At 42.3% G+C, this 22,678-nt stretch overlaps 1 protein-coding gene across 9 annotated transcripts in view; it reads left to right on the top strand.

Annotated features, from left to right (window-relative positions):
- The window catches only part of usp2a (ubiquitin specific peptidase 2a), a 119,397-nt gene that overhangs the window by 21,921 nt on the left and 74,798 nt on the right, over positions 1-22,678 (top strand). For all 9 annotated transcript variants that reach the window (XM_030381197.1, XM_030381198.1, XM_030381200.1 and 6 more), the window contains one exon: positions 1,240-2,044. In XM_030381197.1, coding sequence (XP_030237057.1) covers positions 1,301-2,044 — 744 coding nt within the window. In that variant the 5' untranslated portion in view covers positions 1,240-1,300. The remainder of the gene's footprint in view (positions 1-1,239; positions 2,045-22,678) is intronic.

Below are 22,678 nucleotides of genomic sequence, written 5' to 3'. Positions count from 1 at the left end.
ATAGGGAACAAACAAGGGGAAGGAGATGAAAGAGGAGCCCCCCCCCACCCCCGACCCCCCTGCTGAACTCAACACAGATCAACAACACCAGATACTTTTACTTATTCAGACGCTGTGCTACCCTGTGAGCGAGAGCCTTTCCCTGCCTGGACTGTCGCAGGCGGTGTCTCTGTGTCTTTTCTTGACGCCTGCAGGTCAGAAGCTGACCTCTGACCTTCTATCTGACACTCTATAAAGTCACCAGATGGCAATAATTATGCACTGTTGTATAAAGCCACCAGATGGCCATATGCACTTTTGTATAAAGCCACCAGATGGCCACATGCACTGTTGTCATTTTAGACGTACAGTAAGTTATTTTGAAATATTTAGTTTGTTCTAGGTCAATCTGTCCCAACCCTCTCAGCTGACAGGGTTTCGGTTCTGGAATTTTTGCCTGTGCACTGCTATTCCGAGCAGGGACTTCACAGGACCTGTGCAGGCTGCTGTGCTCTGCACCCCGTTCCCACCTCCAACTAAGCCCTCCTTCACCCCTTGCAACTCAGCAAGGTGTGCATTACCCAGGTGCGCGTCAGTGAATGTGGTCACTCGCCTTGCCTTCTGAGAGCTGATAGTGTGGAAACTCAGCCAGAGAGAGCTAGGGTTGCATTGCGTAAGAAGAAACAGCTGACACTCTGGAACCTGCACTGGCAGAGAAAGTGGATGGGAAATGTAGGGGAAGGCTTTTCATCTGTTGAAAAGCAAGCTATCAGTGCTTTGTGTGTGGTTCTCTCTGTGTCTATGTGGTTGCTAAAGTTCAGCAGTGTTTTGTACAGCACAAATACCACTACCTATGCAAATACACCTCTGGTCTGGGGAATGAGCTGTGAACTGTAAGTGTAGGTGTACCATGCGATAAAATGGCGGCGATCAATCCCCCATTTAACAAAAGTGACACCCTGCTAGCATTGAATTATATTTATTTCAATGACAATCTGACTCACCACCGAAACACCACAAAACTTCAAATGAAGAGAAATATTACCTTTTTACTTAGCTTGCACCCTTATACATGTATGTCATTTAAATCCAATTTGCTCTACGTTCCAGCAGAGAAATGAACCACTATTCTTACTGTAGTGTATGACTAAACACTGACTTGGATGTTTCTGTAGTCTTAGTATTGATTGAATTGTTGCTGATGAGCTAAACACTGTGCTTGCTCATCTTGTGTCTCGGCACCTTTTGCTTTTGCTGCAGTCGATGCGGTCTTCCAGAGGTGCCTCCTTCCTGTGGCGGAGAACCCAGAAGCAGCAGCAGTATGTCCCGCGTGTCATCTACGGCCAAACGCTATGGGGGCCCCTCCTCTTACACCAGCCACTACAGCTCCTATGGCTCCTCCCTCACGCCGGGCCTTAGCACGGCCTACAGCGAACGGGACAAGGCCTCCTCCTACAGGTTACCCGTCACCTCCACCTCCACCTCAGGCTACTCTTCTTCCTACTCCTCCTCCTCGTCCAGTTACCTGGGCAGCTCTGCCTCCCGCGCCCGCAACTACAGCAGCTCCTCTGAGCCTGACCGGGGCCGGGCGGTGCCAAGCCTCCTTGGAGTGGGGCGCCGTAGTGAGAGCTTGAGCCGCAACCCGATCAAGAGCTACTCCGGGTCGGGCCTGAGTGCTGGTGGGACGGCGTACCCTGGCTACGGATACGGCTCCTACAGGTCGCCTTCCACCACCTCCTCGGTCTACCCCAGCTACCTCTCCTCCTCCTCCTCCTCCTCCTCAGCCACCTCAGGCCTCTCGCTTAGCCGGCGCAAGTCTGTGTCCCAGAGTGACCTGAGCCAGGGTTTGTCCTCGCTGAGCCTGACTGACCACTCATACTCCTCCGCCTCCTCCGCCAGCGCCCTGAGGAGTTACCGGGATCCAACCCGTGAGGCTACCAATACGTACGGTGGTGGTGGCATCAGCTCCTGTGCCACCTACCCAAGCCTCTCTCGGAGCAGCACCCAGGAGGCCTTCGTCAGCAGCAGCAGCACGCACACCAGCTCCCCCAGCAGGGACTCCACAGTAAGGACCTCTGCTACACATCACAGACCTACTCACATCAATTATATATTCACATCTAATTTAAAATGTTGGTATTTTGGTAACTAATTACCAAACTTAATTTCAGTAGGTCGAAGTTTTAATATTGCTGTCGTTATTGATATCAATTATAATTGTGATATTATTGTCACCGTCCAGCAGCAGCACATTATGCAATGGTTAGTTACAGGTCTGTTGCTTCGGGATGGATATAGTAATCTGAGCTATGCTTGTCAGAACAAGGTGTTGTCGCGACATGCTTTGTTAATTTACACAAATTTCACAAGATTTAAGGCCTTTAACCGTTCAAATTCAATGCCCATCCGACCATTGCACAACAAGCTCCCAGCTCTGTTATGAGGTATTTATGGCAGAGGACATGACATGACTGGTTTTCTCCACGCCGGGGCACTGTTGCTCTATTCTCCTGCTCTGTTTTTCTCATTCATTCCTTTTCTGTAGCTGGCCTAACCCTCTGTTAATATTGACAACAACAACAGAAACACTTATAGAGATTTTATAATCAGGAGACGGCTTATAAACTCATCCGTGGTCATGATTAGACAGAGTTGGCAAGTCCTTCTCTTAAACCTGAATTACATTCGGAGCCTGGGAGATAAAAATGCAGTGAAAATTAGATGTTATACCACCTGTGCTAGCAAATAGCCAGCTAACAGATCCTGGCTTCGAGTAAGTTATCCTGGGCTACAACACTGGACCCCATCCCTGATCCCTGATATTAATAACCTGGGTAGGAGTAGTTGTGGCACTAGTGAGGTTGGAAGTCATTAGACCCACTTCCCCCTGAACTTTCCATCCCATGGGATTAGCCTTGATATCTGCTTACCACACCATATTAAAGAGGCGGTCGGGGGGGGAGTGGTGGTAAAAGTAGAATAGGAGGGCAGATACATAAACAGATGGAGTGGATGCATTAAGCAGAGTAATAACCATGACTACTGGGCAGGGCCGCTGCTGGTCGTTTCGGTGCCCTACGATAGCGGGGGGGGGGGGGGGAAGCACGTTTTATATATTAGGTTAAAACTTCTAATTTGCAGAATTTGAGTGATAGGTTATACAATTAAGAACAAACAACGGTGGGCCTCTTCATAACTAATTTACATATATTTTTTATTCAATAATGTATTATTTTTATTTTTTTTTAACAAACCTTAATTTTTGGTGCCCCATATACTTGGTGCCCTACGCACTCTGCGTACTCTGCGTATAGGGAGCGGCGGGCCTGCTACTGGGTCTGTTCACATAGGAGCAACACCATCTGCTCTTAAGTCTCATAGGTTAAACTGTGCTTCAGTCCAGGTGTCTGGCACACTTTAGTTTTTGACCGCCTGTTAGCCAATGCACCTTCCATCTGGTTGTCGCATACCAAAAAATACCATATTTTCTAATCTCTGTTGGGTTCTTTGATAGGTTTCTAATCGCATGTGTTTTTTTTAGAATTACCAAATGATAGTATAAATATATATAATATTGAAAATGTTTCCTATGAATGTTTCAGATGGATAAATAGCTTAGGTTAACCGTAGCTTAGATTCAAAGTAACCAAATCGATGATACAGCCCGAACAATCAACTCCATACAATGCTTACCAGAATTCTCTGATTATTTATCTTTCTATAATGAATATTTATTTATCTCATTTGTGTGTAAAACATGATGGTAATAACTACTATTTAAGGCCAGTGCTCATCGCAGTCTGACCTGTAACAATCCCTTGTGCTTATCGATTCTCATTGTTTTCGTTTGGCTTTTTCAATTCACATAAAGAATACGCCTAATAGGCTTTGTCTGCCTTTACTCATATGTTTAATTATATGTCCCGTAATGATACAATTGAAATCCTGTTTGAAAATATTGTTTATGCTTGTAGTCAGGAGGGAATTTGTGAAAAATCATAGGGATTGTGTACTTCTGGAAAAGTTTTTTATTTTTGGCAGGGTGTTAGGTATGGGCCCAAGATTTTTAAAAATCTGTGGACACAAGTTTGGGCGGCCCCCTAGTGGCCGGTATACATAAAGATCCAAAATGGCCCCCGCTGAAAAGAGAAAAGGTTATATTTCAGCTTCCTTTAGTCTTAAATTGTTGTATAATGTAATTGTTCTGCTTTGTGTAATACAAGGAATACAATTCTGATATAGTCTTCTTATTTTGAGTCCATTTTTATGTTAAATGGATTATTATAGTCACGTTTTCCTTGAAAAACGGTCCATCTCTGAAATTAAATAAGATATAAAGATCATTCAGGCCTCTAAACCCATATACTCACCCTTTAGGAATAATATTGAACTAATTACAATCATTCTAGCGTGAAAAATATTGTTTTGGCCTTTACCAAAAACTGGCTATTTCTGAAAGTCAAATAAGGTACAGAAATTGTTTCAGTGTTCTATGAAATGCCCCAGAATGTGTTCGACCAGCTAGCCAAGCTTTGCCATCGGATTCAGTTGGTTTTACTCAAATATTTAGTCCATTGTAAAATGAAAAAAAAAAAAAAAAACATGGCATAAATTAAACAAGGTGGTTTGCATTAACCACTGAACCACTGCGACACCCTTGGATGTTTCAAGGTCCTACTTCCCTACTTTCCCAAGAAAATAATAATTATATTCTGAGGTAAGTGTACAGTAAAAATACATATTTTAGGGTACACTGACTTTCCCACATTTCTCTGTGTAGTGAGTTTGAAGTTGCTATGTTGATTACTGAGCTTGCTAGCTAGCTAAGGTCTCCAAATTCCTCTTCATTTCAACATTGAAAGAAAATCAGCAGATTGAGCAACCAAGGAAGTTGTGTTAAGTATATTTTAGTATTTGATTTGGGGAGCCCTCTCATAACAGCTTCAACCATTTATTAGTGGGTAATAATTAGGGGTGTAACGGTACACAAAAATCTCGATTCGGTAAGTACCTCGGTTTTGAGGTCACGGTTCGGTTCATTTACGGTACAGTAAGAAAACAAAATGCTAAATATATGTGCTAGTTGTTCATAACACACTTTTGTGCTTTTAACAATAGGAAAATTAGACAATACAAAGCTGAAATTCTGCTCAAAAATCTAAATACAAGATTCTGAAATGTAGAAATAAAAATAAATAACATTGGCTCAGACTGTTTCTTTAAAAAATATATTTCTTAATGTGCAAAATGTAACAATTGCAACACTAAACAGTTTCAAGTTGTTGCTCAGATTAAATAACATGAATAAGGTTCAGACTGTTTCTTTAAAATCGAATCTTTTCTCAATCGAATGCGCAACAAATGAAAAATTGCAACACTAAACAGTTTCAAGTTGTTGCTCAGAAAATGGCGAGTACTAAATAGGGTGCTCGCCATTTTGTAGTGGTGTTCGAATTCCCAAAATTTGAGTGTACAGACGATGTACCCTACATGTTACTCCCGTATACCACAATGCAATGCGGTCGTGTTTTTCTGGAGGAGAAGAAAAAGCTGAATAACAGCGAAAACGAATACATTTAATGATGGAGTCTCCGGCTTTCGTTTAGAAATGTCAACAATTTATTTGGGATTTAACAGAATATTTAACATTCAAAATTAATTTAAAAAAACTTGAACAAGGAAATGTAACATTCAACATCAATACAACCTCCAGCTTTCCTCGTGAGTGCCCAGTTTGTTTACATGATGTGGGCGCATCTGTCTGCGTCACACAAATACCTGGCGCATTTACTGACGTTTAGAAATGTTCAGCATAGTGTCCGAATTCTCGTTTGTTTTTTCCCTAAATAGTGCACTATATCATGAACACTATATAGGGAATAGTGAGTGAGTGAATAGGGAACGATTTTGAACACAGCTATGGTGTGCGCAACTGTGCATGTGCGGCTGCAGAATGTTCCACGCATGCGGTCCTCTACCTAATATGTCCGTATGGAAACTCGTTCGGTACGCCTCCGTACCGAACCGAGCACCCCGTACCGAAACGGTTCAATACAAATACATGTACCGTTACACCACTAGTAATAATTCATGATAACATATGAACATTTAATTTAAAGTGATGGGAAACCAGCTTTTACTTTGGCTAACTTGATGTGGTTAATTCTTAGAATTCTTCTTAGAAGTCCTCGGAGAGCTTATATAGAGATGTATATAACAATTTTCACCAACATTTCAGACATGGGTGACTTGATTCCACTCAACAGCCTTCACTGATTACAGCCAGGCCTACAGTTTAAACTGATCTTGATTACTGAGATAGCTAGTCATACAAATACAGCCCTGATATGTATATGTTGCCAATTTCATTGATAATTAATTAAATTCAGAAGTCTCTAAACATTAGCTAACATTTAAATTCCGATGCGGCCATCCTTCTACATTTCAGGCTTCCCTCTTCATATGCCAAGTCTGAAGATGTACATATCTCATCAGGAGTGATGTAAATACGAGGAATAGATTGGGCATTGTGTTGCTTGTGTCAACAGAAATCAAACAAAGATTTGCGATGTCCATATAAAATGGAGCGTTATCTCAAAGCATATCAAACCCTTGATCAAGATTTGATAGCATTTGGTGAAGGAAAGATTAAAAGATGGATCAGGGATGGCCCGCACCTTGGAAAAAAAATCAAGCTTAATATCATCATGGATGTCGAGGACACTTCCGGTCTCATAATTTGAAGCGAGCCAGAAACAAGAGAGCAAGAGAGGAATCAACCAGTGATGTGACTACTTTCAATCCCAAAAAAAACAGGTCAAGTTTGATTGCTAGCCTAGAACGTAAAAAAGTGCAGTGTGTGTACTGTGAAAAACATGATGATTCCACTGAGCCCATTCACAGGGCTAGGAGTGACAACTGTTCAAAGAATCTCCAGAAATGGGCCATGGAATCAAAAAACTGTTCAGTTTATGCCAGACTAAACACGGCAGTTGATGCAAGTGCTGGAGATATTAGTTATCATGCATCCTGCTGCACAAAACTAAGCAGTGATGCTCGTGCAGAGGAAAGAAAGAAATCAGAAGCAATGAAAATGCCAATGCAGTATGATCAGATTGTAGCATATGTGCAGCATAATGAATCTACCTTTCAGCAAGCTGACTTGAGGAAACTTTATGATCGTCGTCTAGAGCAACTGGGCTCAGAATGGAGTGGAACATATGTGCATGGTGTACGATTCAAAGAGCACCTCCTAAAGAAGCTTGGGCCTGAGTGGGCAGCTTTCTCAGAGGGCCGTGATATCTACATAGCCCACAAGAAGACAGTTGGTGCTGCAGTGGCTCAGACCTCTTGCCTTCAAGTGTTGAAGCAAAGAACATTGTTGAAGCGGGTCTAATGCTGCGCAAATACATCCTTCTGCAACAGATGATTTTCAATGGATCCTTTACATCAACCTGTCTAACAGAGCCAGCAAAACCTCTTCAGACCCTTCTAGATGTATTGATTCAAGGCTCAGGCTCTTTTTTAGCAGAATGAAGAGAATCAGGCCACCATCAATGCCAGGGTCAGAGTTGCCTGCACTATAAGTCAGTTGATATGCAGCAATGCTGCAAAGCAAAGTAGTCAAGCCCTCACTCTCTATCAGAGGAAGGAGAGAGAACCACCCTTTCCGCTCTATGTGGGACTGAAACTGCATGGAAATGATCGCAATAAAGGCATCATCAAAACCTTCCATGCACTTGGCATGTCGGTATCTTATGAACGAGTCATGGATGTCAGGAGGGGGCTTGCCTGTGCCATGTCAATGCAGTATGTAGTTGATGGAGTTTTTGTTCCCTCAAACATGAAGCGGGGAGTTTTCACCACTGGTGGAGTTGATAATATTGATGCTTCTGGTCAATTTGAGCTCCACAGTACCGCTATATCCCTAACCAACCATCTCACTCATGACAACCTGGGGGTTTACCCTCCTCCTCTAACCCTTGAAGGTTCTGAAGGCACCTCTATCAAGATTCGGGATGACTTTGCCATTGTGCCATATATCGCTGAATATTCTGGGGAAATCAAGCTGCCATAAATTCCAGAGGCAACACCCAGACCAGCTTTCACTGAGAACGCTCGAGCAGGCGTCGCTGACGAAGCATAGCTAAACCATCTACAAACAGTCCTGAGAGAAAAATATGGACTACTTCAAGACACACCAGTGACCTACTCTGGATTCTTCTCTTATGGCCAACGCAAAGAAGATGTCTGGCCAAGGGCCACAGTTGGGGTTTTCCCTGTTTTTTATGAGGAGGCCTCATCTGTGGCCATGCAGAAACACTCAATGCTTGTGGTCATGAGGGCCACTGACTTTGTAAATCCTGGTCAGATTCCAGTCATAGTGGCTGACTTCCCTCAGTATATGCAACAGAAAAAATTCCAGTGGAAGTTCCCTGACGAGGTTGGCGAATCAAAAATTGTGTGATTCATGGGTTTCCTTCATATTGAGATTATATCCCAAGAGTTTGGAGGTAAGCTGTTAGCTGGCTCTGGATGGGACAGGATTTTTGCTCTTGCAAAGATCTTCAATTCTGGTGTTGCAGCATCTCTACTAAGCGGCAAGTATGTCAAACGTACATGGTATGCCTACCAGCTTACCCTTGCCTGGCTCCATTTACTCAAACTACAGGCATATGAAGAGTATTGCCAAGAGGGCTATGGGCCTCATGGAGATGTGGGAGAGTCGATTAGGAATAATGCTCCAACAGCCTCAATAGCCAACAGGCTAAATGTGAGAGACTACCTCATGATCAACTGCCGCCTCAGCCGTGGTCAGCGAGTGGGCAATTGGCCAATGACCCTGAATGCCTTTAAAGATTTGTGCCCGTGGTTATTTGCCTTTGGGCACACAAATTATGCCCGCTGGGTGCCAGTATTCTTGAAGGACATGGCAAACCTGCCGGATACCCATCCAGCAGTCCACGAGGCATTCATGAAGGGGAAGTTTGTGGTCCAACGGGGAGATAAAAAAATCGCCCTAATGGCCCTTGATCAGAGCCAGGAGCACAGTATCAAGTTTCTGCAGGAGGACAGTGGTTCAAAGGGCCTGTATGCCAAGCAGGAGGAGAAGGAGATAAATTAGTTCTCGAAACCAGAAGTAATACGGCCCATTGACGAGTTTGAGGTTGCCTGTTTTTTGCCTCAAGCAAGAAGGAAAGTCTGGAACATCCAGACACCTCAGCTGCTGAACAGAAGAAGTTCCTGCACCAAGAACTATGCAATCTTGCAGAGGAAGATAAAATAATCAATCCCTTCAAAGAAACGGGTACAGAGCTCATTACCCTAGACACTGGTGACACCTGTGCCACTGCTCTTGTCACCAAGCTCTTCATGTCCTTACAAGCCCGTCCTGATCTGGACATTGATGACTTCTTCAAGCATGAAAATCAGCGTGAGCCGCCATCTTTATCCGATCAAGGCAAGCTGCGGTCAGGAACCACGTCAGATCTTCTTTGGTGCTTACCAAGAATACCAGGTCCTAGCCCCTCTCCATCAGCCAAAGAAGCTTCTGTGGTTGTGCTTTTATGTAACTAACCGGCGTCTGCGCGGGGTTTGATTTTGTTTTCAAATATGGCAGCAGTCATATGGCAGCAGTCATACACATCATCAAATCCCAGCGTGCGAGTGTTTGGAGAGTACACTCAGATGGACTTGACGCCATACTTACACAGCCTGATAACAGAAAGGAGAACAAGTGGATGCAGTCTGGGACAAGTATATAGAGGCAAGTCTCCAATCCCAGACTTGTGTCAAGCATGGTGGGACAGCAGGGTCTCCGCTAAAATACCTCTGCCAAAGGGAGCTCAATGGCAGAATTTCCTCAAAGATAGTCAGAATAAAGATTTACTTAATAAAGATGCGCTGTTTCAGTACATCAGTGATGAACTTCAGAAGCCCACAGCTGGCTCAAAGTACCCCCTCCTGACAACAAAGGCTAACTTGGTCCTGAGCAATAACACTGTTGACCTAGAAGCTTTGTCACCATGTCAGCAGGAGGAAGCAGACACCCGGATGATGTTACATTTACGTCATGCTGCTGAACAGGGTCACACCAAGATTTACCTTACGGACAGTAGACAGTGATGTGGTTGTGCTGGCCATCACTCTGTTCCAGGAGTTGGGGCTCTCAGAGCTATGGATTGGTTGTGGATCAGGGAAGGCATACAAAGATATCCCAATCCAACTCATCTCAGGAATGCTTGGACCTCAAAAATGCCAAGCACTGCCCCTCTTCCATGCGTTCACAGGATGTGACGTGGTATCAGCAATGTATGGAATTGGCAAGAAAACTGCATGGAATGCATCGGCAGCTTACCCAGAAGTCACGAAGACCCTCATTGCGATCACCCAAGATCCAACCAGCCTCACACTGGAATCAGTGCACATGCGAGTCCTCGAAAGCTGGACTGTACTCATGTATAGTAAGAACTGCAGTTTCAAGTCAGTCGATGAAGCCCAGAAGCTTCTTTTTACTCATGGCCTTAAGTCCCTTGATTCAATCCCCCCGACCAAGCATGCTTTATTCCAGCATGGGAAGCGTGCCCTGCACACTGCAGCTTTTGTCTGGAAGCAATCCCTGTCCAAAACTCCAGAGATTCCCAACCCCAGTGAGTGGGGTTGAGAATGGAATGACAGAATCAAGGTCTGGGTGCCGTATTGGAAAGACCTGGAAGATGTCAGCAAGGGATGTTCACTTCTCCTCAACTGTGGCTGTGTGGTTGCCTGTAAAGGCAACTGTAAGTGCCACCGAGCTGGACTTCGCTGTACTACATTGTGCAAGTGTGGGGAGGCTGTACGAATAATGATGAAGAGTGAGGCGACGGTCTAGACTCTAGAGGAAGGAAGAGGGTTCAAGGAAGACAGGGCAAAGGGGAGGGCCTCAGCCACAACAGAAACCTTTAAATAAATATATAATGTTTAAGTATGTATTTTTCTTTGTGTTATTTCACAAAAATTTGATATTGATCCTTCACATGTTGAAAAGCCAAATATAACTTCATTGTGGCTTAGTTCTGAAATTGTGATCTAAATCCTCAACAATGGTCCTTTTGATCACCACGTGTGCTTTCTGACACAATAGTGCTAGCGCCCTGTCCAATCAAAAAACAAAAGCATACCTTGGAGGTAACAAAATATGTCTCTAGTGCCCTGACTAATATTTAAATGTGACTTTTTCAGAGGTATTGACAGTTTATTTGAGCTAAATAGGTCTATGATAATACATTTAACATAGAAATGGACTTAAAATAGTAAGACTGTCAGAATTGGATCCTTTTATCAAACAAAGCAGAAAAAACACATCCAAAAATATGCAACAATTTAAGACTAAAGGAAGCTGAGATATAACCTTTTCTCTTTTCAGCGGGGGCCATTTTGGCCCTAACTTGCATCCACAGATTTTTTAAAACCTCAGGCCCATACCTAACACCCTGCCAAAAATGAAAAACTTTTCCAGAAGTGCACAATTTTTATGAATTCCCTCCTGACTATCGTGTCTGGCAGAATATTTATTAAATCGGGCTTTCTTTTATTCTTGGTTCACAATATCACTAGTATGAATGATGAAAGACTTATTCCTGAGTCTTGTTTATGATCACCCTCTTACACTGTGCGTTAGTTTTTCACAGAAGCTCCTAGTATCCTTATATTAATTTGCCTTTACCCTTTAAACTAGTAAACAACAGCCCGCCCATCAGGTAGGGGCGAGGTGATGAAATGAAGTGCCCCCATAAGGGTTTGAGTCCCTCTATGGAGGCTGCAGTAATAATGAACCCAGAGGTCTCTGTCACCCAAGCTTCTAATCACCCTGCCTTGCTCCTGGGGAATGGGGCATCTGAACCTTCCATGTCCACTGTGATCGGACCCTAGGGCCCCATCACTCTTTACATTTGTCACTTTTCACCAGTCAGTGCAAAGTGGATCACGCAGACGTCAGTGATAATAATGATTAATCATCATCATATTGATGACGATGAGACTTGTTGGTGGCAGTTGTTATTTTCCCCTACTTCGCTTACCACACTTGTTTATCATCCCTTATGTTGCAAGAAATGTGTTGGAATTGTTTTCCGTTGTACCTCGCTGCTAGGGTCATTCAAGGTTAAAAATTCCCCAGCTACAGAAATAACCACACATGAATCATTACATCATTGAATATTACAAGGTAGTTTAGCCGCATTTTTGGCATAAATGTGATATGTGACCTAGAGCTGACACAACTTCTGTCTTTCACCCAGACAATAAAAACAACAACATAATTTCTGTTCCTTCCTAATGTTGTCATATGCTATCTTTTTATCTGTTTTAAGTGGACTCCATCGTTAATGAAGTCCTTAGTCACCATTTTTGAAATGGCAATGGAATTAAATTAGTCAAATATCCATTTAGCACCACTTACCTTATTACTTATTTGAGAATTACAAGTAACTAACAAAAGAACAAGCTAGCCTTGAAGGTCACATCAATATCTCTCTTCAATAATCTACAAAGCATTCCAACGTCTCGTCCGGTGACATGACTTCAATTTAAATATTAAATTACTTAAACTATTCCCAGAATCATTGGTTGTCAAGGTAACCTGCATTCACATTTAGTAAAGCTCACACACACACATGTTATTTATCAGTCTACAAAACGGTATGATAAGGCCTGCAATTAAAGAATTGATTTGATATGTATCAGTTCAATACTGCCATTCAAAATGTGTTTTCCTTTACAAATGTATATTTTTAGAAGAATAAAATACATTTGTGATTGTTTTGCAGTGTAGTTCATTTATGACATATTTCTCTTCGAACCATTAATGGATCTGTCAGGTTTCCGATATGTGTCCCCTCCGATGTTAAACTCGTTCCTACGCCCCTGGAGAGGAGGCTTGTGGAGTTGTCCCTCATATGTTTCAGTAAACGTATCTCTTTTCAGTGTCGTGGTATTTCTTGAAAATTCTTTACTTTAGAACAGTGGTTTTCAAACTGTGGGCGCGCCCCCCCTGGGGGACGCCGGAGTTCTTCAGGGGGGGGGGGGGGGGGGGGGGGGGGGGGGGGGGGGCGACGTGAGAAAAAAATAAACCCGAAAAAAAACCTGAAAGTCGATGATTCAAATCATCAGTCGTACTTCAACTGTAGAAGTTACATTAACTAAATCAATTTTCAACCGTTTATCTTCGTGCAAACCATTTAACAAATCTACACACTTGTATCTTCAATAATATCTAAACAGAATTTTGATATCATTTAAAATTTCTTCAGAATCACAGTTTTAGTTTCATACCGCTTCGTTTTCAGCTGTTTTTATTGAAGAAGTCTGCCCATTCTGATACACCTATTTCTAGACATCGTAACTCATTCCTATTTCAACCGTTTACCATCGTTCAAACCATTAAACAAATCTACACACTTGTATCTTCAATACTATCGAAACGGAATTTTGATAGCATTTATACTTTTTTCAGAATCCCAGTTTTAGTTTCAAACCGGCATTGTTTACAGTTGCTTATAATAATTTAGGTCACCATAGCAACGCCAGTAAACAAACCCCGCCGAACAGTCGAATCTCCGGACTGAAAAGGAAGATCTGATCGACTCACAAAATTCAGAGTCGGGGACAGCCCTAGAAAATAATATTGCTGGCTAACTTTAGCAAAATGGAAAAAATAAATATGTTTAAAATGTTTTAAAATTATGATCAGAGATGTTTAAAATGTGTAAAATAATTAAAATAGCTTTCAAAACATTTAGAACATTTCTTTTTCTCCGAGGGGGGGCTCACTCTCTCACACTTTGAAAACCCCTGCTTTAGAAATTGCACACAACTCTTAAGTTATCCCAAAGCAGGTACAATGTGTGTTGTGGCTTATATGATCAGAATAGCCAATTAATCAATCCACAATGGATGTGGATATTGGACACTGCACAGGCCTTAAGGAAGCACCATCAGACTCAAAATGTTAATGCAACGTGTTTTGAGTGCTTAACTAGTTTCGGCCAATATTGAGCTGAAAGTGACACATACCGTCAGGGGGCCTTGGTTGGAAGACTGTCAGCTTCTGTCGTTCTCTTCCTGCTTCTCATCAAGACCAGAATTGAGTCAACAATATCTTTAGTCTCAACTTGGCTCACATTCTCAGAAAGAAAATCTTTTATGGTTTGAGTTTGAGCTGTGCTATGTACTGGCTGGATGAAAGAGAAGGAATAACATGTTGCAAGGGTGGTCTGTGAATAATAAAAAAATGTATGTTATACTGTTGATCTCAACCTGGTCTCACAGGAATCCGTGAAATGACCACGGACGCTTAACTCAAAATCCCTGGGATCATCACGGAATATATAATAGGGATCCATGAAATGACATTAAATAAATTTATATATATATATATATATATATCACCTAGCCAATATCGAGAGAGAGAGAGAGAGAGAGAGAGAGAGAGAGAGAGAGAGAGAGAGAGAGAGAGAGAGAGAGAGAGAGAGAGAGAGAGAGAGAGAGAGAGAGAGAGAGAGAGAGAGAGAGAGAGAGAGAGAGAGAGAGAGAGAGAGAGAGAGAGAGAGAGAGAGAGAGAGAGAGAGAGAGAGAGAGAGAGAGAGAGAGAGAGAGAGAGAGGCCCCGTCCACACGAAGCCGTTCCGGTTTCGATCTATCCAGTTTCGGAGTATCTCCGTAAAGACGGAGTCAAGCGAAACCGGGTAGATTGTAGAAACGCTGTAGTACACATGCCAGGCCCATAAGGGGCGCTGCTTCTGCTACAGAAATCCAGTAGGAAATTAAATAACAAGAAGAGGCGAGCATGCGCATAAAGGCTGCCCCCCGAACCACTAACAACACAAACAAATAGTCAGTCAACAGTCTCAATAAATAATAGCTTAGCAACCCCCAACAAGTGACACGATCTGCTGCAGAACGATTACAAGCCTGTAGTCCGCCATCATCTTTGTTGTTGTGAGTTCTGAGACTCCGCGGGCTTAACAGTCATTTGCTAGAGGGTCGAGGGGTGGGGCGATGACGTCATGGTTTACGGTTTCAGTCGGTTTCAGGCGTCCACACAAATCCAAAACGAAACCGGGTAGATTTGAAACCACCTCCGAGGGTGGTTTCAGAAGTTTACGGTTTCGGTCAGCAGAAATGCAATATCTTAGGACAGATAAACCATTCAACGTGTTTCTAATGACATTTCTAGAGAGAAATATACTTTTTACTTGCATAATCTTCAGTCAGTGATTGTGTCTGATCTTTAGTTTTAGTTATTAGGACGATTTTATCGGCTCGCTCGCATGTTTCAACGACGTCAGGTCGCTAGGGATGCTGCTTTCGCTAAACTAGCAGCCCACGTGTTTTCTTCGGTTGGGTTATTAAACCGTTACTTTATGTAACTTTAAATGATATCATCATGTTAGAAACACGTATATCTGAGAGCCAACCAAGTCGCCAAAAGCATACGTTGACAGTGTACGTTTTTGTGAACGCTGGATTACGTCGCATTTCAACATGAAATAGCGCGTTATACCTACAGTATGTATTGTATAATCTTTATGAAAACTCAGTCAGAACTATTAAACACCAGAGGATGGGCGGGGTTGGGCCGTGGACACACACACACACACACACACACACACACACACACACACACACACACACACACACACACACACACACAATGCATTTCACTGCTAAAACCACAAAAAAAATAGAAGAAAAAGTTCCCTCAAATATTATTACTTTCCAAACATTGGCCAAAATGGAATATCTTTTTATTTGGGCTGCCTCCAGGACATTTTGGGTGGATTTTGAACGGTATGTGGGCAGGATGTTTTTTGCAGGACCTGGCAACCCTGCACTGTTGCCCGAGGTGCTGAAATGCTCCGGAACAGATCTGGATCCACTATGGCCAAAAGACTTGTATGCCCCCCCCCCCCCCCTTTCAATAAATACTATGGCAGAATAAAGAATAGATTCATGCATTATCATTCAACTTGAACATGTGTTTTTACAGTATTCGTTTGGTTCACGTGACGTCACTGTAGCTTTGCGCCGCCATCTTGACGACCGATCCCATCCACTGATTTCAGTGGTAACTCAGCACCAACAACAACGCCAACGACCACAATCAAACAATGAGGATGCGCTCTTTTATTCTCTTTAGTGCAGGTAATGAAAGGTTCTGAAAGATGGCATATCCATGTAGCTTACTAATGAATAAAATGCATACAAAAAACGTTGACATATGACCCACGATGTTCTGCTCCATATACCCAATGTTGACAACGTCCCAGCCAAAGAGTATTGGTATTAATACCTCATTCATTGTCCAAAATAATCCATAATAATTCAAATCGGGTTTTGTTGTGGGTACAAAATGAATCTTGAAGAAAACTCGTCCCAAGGGTCCCCGACGAAATTATCTATGATTTGATGATGGATTTCAACGATCAATGATAGTAGCCCACCACAAACTGTTCACAAGACGTCACAAATATATAGTACTTAACTTTGCCATTATCAGATAAAGATTATTGGTGGCCAAGTGCCTCACTTTAGCGTCCTTCACCCATCCAGCCACAGCATATTGGTAGGCATCAGTGCTCTTGAACGCTCAAGATATCTCTGCTGTATGGGGAGGGGTTGTGGACTAAATAAATATATATGTAATGAAAATGTATTTGAGGCAAGCGTGAGGCCGATACTAATGGACTAAAAAAAACTGGGGGTAACAAATAAGGATCGCAGCCTAAAATCGAGATTCAGATGAGCAGTGTGGGCGGCCATACTAGGCGAGATTGGTCGTGCAAATGGCGGCTTTCCAGAAAACGTGACGTAGATGAACCGTATGAATAGAGTGGTGGAGGGATGACGTATGTTGGCCAACCCGGAAGTGAGCGTCGCCCTGGGTTCCCTTGACAACAAGCCAACGGGTTTTTTCCATTGGATTTTGGATGATAGCAGAACATTTTGCATTTTTGAAGCACCTCCTCAAAAACTGAGAATAAATAAAAAATAACGGTGCTCCAAATTACGAAATGTAAACCAATGCATTCTGAATGGGAGTGTTTCTCCGATATTTCTATGCTACACAGAACGAAATGTAAACCCATGCAAATAAAGGCTCCATGGTCATAATAATTTAAATATAATTAATCTCCTCAGTGTGTAGGGTATGAGTTCTATTTATTTCCAATGGGGCTTCGTCCACGTCACTTGACTGTCATGGGGCCGTATTTACAAAGGATCTTAGGGCTAAAAGTAGGTCCTAAAAATAATGGGCGTGTCACTCTTAAATTTAGGACTCCTAACTTTTTTCACTAAGAGCAATTCACAAAGTATTTTAGGACTAAAAGTAGCACCTAAGTCTAGGAGAGCTTAAAATTCCTCAAGAGGACTCCTAACTCAGTAAGACTTAGGTGCTACTTTTAGTCCTATTCACAAAGAATCTTAAAATGCCTGCGAGACGAAATGTTAGGGTATTCAACTTATTGTGGAGTTAATGCGCGATGCAATAACATCCCCGACTAACAGGAATAATCCGATTAGTCCCGAAATAAAATGTTATAAAAATTATAAGTTATAAAAAAAAATATATAACTTATAAAAAATTAAAATAATTGCGCCATCAAAAGACGAGGACGTGTTCGTCAATAGGAAGAAAGTGCATTCCATCAACACGCAGGTTGTTTTTGATGCAAATTTTAACATACTAGCCTACTGGATGTTGTTGCAAAGTGGCCTGGATCTTCAGCTACCCATGATTCGCGCATTTTAATGGTGAGCGGTCTGAGGCAGCTTTTTGAGATTTACCAGTTAGGTGTCACTTGCTCGGTGACAGTGACTATCCATGCAAGACGTGGCTCTAGACACCCTACCTTAATCCACAACCGGGAGCACAGTTAAAGTGTAACATGTAATGTAAGTGATTACGCAGATTACGCTTAGTCCTATGCGTAAAACACATCGTATTCGCTCTTTGCGAGCACACAAACATACACGAAATGTTGTGGAGAGAGGAATTGGGCAGATGAAACGTCGGTTTCATGTCCTCCACGGCGAAATACGCCTCACCCCAGAGAGGGCAAGCACAGTAATCACTGTATGTGCCATTCTACACAACCTTTGCAAGCGGAGGAACATTCCACAGCCAGACGATGATGATGATGATGATGATGATGATGATGATGGCGATCAACATTACAAGGAATTTGGCCATGTGGAAACGAGTGGACAGGCATTTAGGGATCACTTTGAAAACACATTTTAGGTAAACACCTTGGCACAAATCAGTCAACACTTGGGTAGTTCGTAACATTTATTTTCTTTTAGATTTTACGTATTTTTATTGTTTGCTTTCTCTCTCTCTTGAACGTGCAGGCTACAACATCATTATCGTGGTCTGCACAAAATTGTCATCATGTGTGTATTCTGCTAACTGCACTATAACTACTTAATAGGAATTCATTTCTAGCCTAGGCTATTTCCTTGTTTTTCGGTGATTCAGTGGGCTCGTCTGAACAACCAAACACCGAATTGACCGCTTCTAAACTCGTGCACGAGAATTGACGTAATCCATAGCAACGGCGCGTCAGTCTTAGTTCACTCTTTGTGATTTATCCTTAGTAAGAGTAGGTCTCAGCGGCTTTGTGAATAACTTTTAAGAAAAAACTCCTACGTAAAATGTTTTAGCGCGAGTTAGGAGCACTCCTAGCGGTAAGATAAAATGCTTTGTGAATACGGCCCATGGTTGCTATGGTGGTTGCTATCGACCCCCCCCTCTAATCCTTACATTGCTCTAAAAACCACGCGGTAAAGGAGCTGCTGTCAATTGTGTTGTTTTTGTCGTAAACTAGGGTCTGATGGTTAAAAAATAGACAGATACTTAGGGGTGTGACGATACACTCAGCTCACGAGACGAGACGAGACACGATATTTGGTTCACGAGATCGAGACGAGACGAGATTTTAAGAAAACTACAATGACAAAATATATGACTGGACCAACAGACTTTTATTTAACCGAGTTGCACATGCCTTTTGTAATGTTTTATTATAACTCTTAACATTCATGAAATTGAAACTAAAACTAAAATTTATAAAAGTTGAAGTAAATTAAATAATTCTCTTTTTTTTCAAGTGCAAACAATATTATGTGCAAAACCAAATCAAAGTTCTACTCCGTCAATACAGAGTGCAAACAGAGAGTCTGACCAAGTATGTCACTGACAACTTGGTATATAGAGTGTCTTATCAGTCACTCTACTGCCATTCATAATTTCCGCCGGGTACCCAAAATGCTGACAAACAAATCATTTAAAAGTGGCGGGGGCATCTTCGACGGTAATACGGGTATTTTTTTTTTTTTTTTTAAATCTCGCGAGACAGATTTTTAACGCGACGGGTAATATCGTCGAGTTTAATCTTGCGAGATCTCGTGGCACGAGATCTCGTCACACCCCTACAGATACTCCAAGGTATCCTTAAAAGGCACATTGGATGTTTTTATTTTCTGCAGTTTAGACTTCGTCTATCACCTATTTTTGAAAGCAAAACACCAAGCTCATTGATTTAACGAGGCAGGGTTATTTGAAACAATTAATTAAATATGTGTGAAAGGTCAGTCCTCCTGAGTTTGCTTCCTATTTATGTCTAGTGTACACCCCTACTGTCCACAAGCACCCCCCCCCCCTCCCCCTATGGATTTGGAGAATTGTTGCCACGTCCCAGTGGTGATGGTAACATATATGTGAAAGAGGGCATTCAATTATACTACAATGATCAATTAGGAGGCCAGAGCCCTAAAGGAAGTGATGCAATAGGTTACTGAGTCGAAAACAAGTAAGCTATACCTTGTGGTCTCTTATGTATCAAAGGGGGTCTCAAAGGACGCATACGAATCAACCTGTGGCTCCAGCCCTACAGGAAATTACTCAGCAAGTGCTCCATCTCGTTGTACCTCACCCAGCGGCTCGCTTGCAAGATTTTGGCCTGAAGTTCTTCCCAGACCTACACCTAAGCAATCCAACATGCATATCTGAGAATCAGGCCTCTCTTTAATAATGCCAAAAAGTTAGGAGAGAAATACACATTAACTTTTTGTTATCTCATAAGCGACGTGGTGCCGGCTCCTTTTGACCTTTTGACCCCACACTTTAAATCCAGATTGGTTTCGGACCATTTCAGCACCTCGGGCAACAGCGGAGGGTTGCCAGGTCCTGCAAAACGTCCTGCCCAAATACCGTTCAAAATCCACCCAAAGTCCTAGAAGTAGCCCAAATAAAAAGATATTCCATTTTGGCCAATGTTTGGAAAGTAATAATCTTTGAGGGAATTTTTCTTCTATTTTTTTTTGTTGTTTTAGCAGTGAAATGCATTGTGTGTGTGTGTGTGTGTGTGTGTGTGTGTGTGTGTGTGTGTGTGTGTGTGTGTGTGTGTGTGTGTGTGTGTGTGTGTGTGTGTGTGTCCACGGCCCAACCCCGCCCATCCTTTGGTGTTTAATAGTTCTGACTGAGTTTTCATAAAGATTATACAATACATACTGTAGCTATAACGCGCTATTTTATGTTGAAATGCGACGTAATCCAGTGTTCACGAAAACGTATGCTTTTCTTGGCGACTGGGTTGGCTCTCAGATATACGTGTTTCTAACAAGATGATATCATTAAAAGTTACATAAAGTAACGGTTTAATAACAAAACCGCAGAAAACACGTGGGCTGCTAGTTTAGAGAAAGCAGCGTCCCTAGCAACTTGACGTCGTTGAAACATGCGAGCGAGCCGATAAAATCGTCCTAATAACTAAAACTGAAGATCAGACACAATCACTGTTGTGACATTTCTCGCTAGAAATGTCATTAGAAATACGTTGAATGGTGTATCTGTCCTAAGATATTGCATTTACCATTCAGATAATAAAGATTAATAGGCTATGTAACAATTTCACCAAATGCTGGGGGAACGTCTCGCCCCCTGTTGGTGCTATTCCTCCATTCATTTAGATGAGCGGAAGAAAGCGTCTACTCCTCACGCTTTGGTAAGGCAAAGCGCGACACTGAACAAGTCTTGCGAGTTGGACCAACATATCTATTACACGCTTTGGCGTGATCTCTCTCTCTCTCTCTCTCTCTCTCTCTCTCTCTCTCTCTCTCTCTCTCTCTCTCTCGCTCTCTCTCTCGCTCTCTCTCGCTCTCTCTCTCTCTCTCTCTCTCTCTCTCTCTCTCTCTCTCTCTCTCTCTCTCTCTCTCTATCTCTCTATCTCTCTCTCTCTCTCTCTCTCAAAATGAATGGTTTGACATTCCGTTCTGTTGAAGACGAAAAAGGTGCACCGTGCTCTGAGACACGATTCAATAGATTAACGGTTGTGCGCATGAGCACGAAATCGCATGATATAGGCTAGGTGATATATATATATATGGAGTTAGATTCATGCCAAAACCCCGCACACACGCAAAACGTGTTTTGCTCACGCATAACGATTCACACGCACACAAAACGTGTTTTACTCACGCAAAATGATTCACACACGCTCAGTGTGGTTTGCAAATACAAAACATCATTCACACACTAATGCATTTTGCTTCAGAAACAAATACAGTATGTTTTACACAAAGTACAAAAAAAAATCCTTCAAGTACACAAAACAATTCTACAAGTACGGAACACGAAAGCTGCGCGTGGATCGGATTGCATTTGCGCACGGATCAGCAAGGCGGAAAATTAGTGCCAAAAGTCACGTGATAAATAAATGTCCTGTGATTCATACTACACAGCAGCAGGTGGCGGTGTTGAGTCAGTTTAAGGCCGCCAGGACGATCTTTTTTCTCCCCAAAATCTTTATTTGATGCTTGAGTTGAAACGTTCGTTTTGGAGCACAAAAAACGCATATAGACGCTTTCTTCAGTTGGCTGTTTTTAGCCGATTCTATCAAAACGCTATAAACTTGGAACAATGGGGGCAGTGGTTATGGTAAAAACTAAATCGCTATTTTAAACCATTTAAAATGCTAGAAGTAGCCCGACACTTCTTTGGTAGTACAATAAGGGTCTTAAGATATAAAACGAGGCATTGAGAACTTTATAAGTGTACAGATTGTTTATTAAAAAGTACATTTTATACACACAATACCATCAGTAGATCACCCGTCGACGCCATTTTGTTTTTAAGACTCGATAAGTAGATTGGCGAACACAGAGCTTGCGTGTTGCTGACAGATGTCACAATCTCTGTGTTCGTCAATTCAGATTCCGTGACAAAGGGGTGGAAAGTCGCATAGTATGGAGTTGAATCCACACACGTTTGGCCGGCATCAAATAAAGATTTTGGGGAGAAAAAAGATCGTCCTGGCGGCCTTAAACTGACTCAACACCGCCACCAATCACAGGACATTTATTTGTCACGTGACTTTTGGCACTAATTTTCCGCCTTGCTGATCCGTGCGCAAATGCAATCCGATCCGTGCGCAAATGCATTCCGATCCACGCGCAGCTTTCGTGTTCCGTACTTGTAAAATGGTTTTGTGTACTTGAAGGATTTTTTTTTGTACTTTGTGTAAAACATACTGTATTTGTTTCTGAAGCAAAATGCATTAGTTTGTGAATGATGTTTTGTATTTGCAAACCACACTGAGCGTGTGTGTGAATCATTTTCACACACACGTGAGTAAAACACGTTTTGTGTGCGTGTGAAT

Source organism: Gadus morhua, chromosome 16 (assembly GCF_902167405.1).
Source record: "Gadus morhua chromosome 16, gadMor3.0, whole genome shotgun sequence".
Lineage (NCBI taxonomy): Eukaryota > Metazoa > Chordata > Actinopteri > Gadiformes > Gadidae > Gadus > Gadus morhua.
The sequence above is the reverse complement of the archived record's forward strand: the minus strand, read 5'-3'. Positions and strand labels throughout refer to the sequence as shown.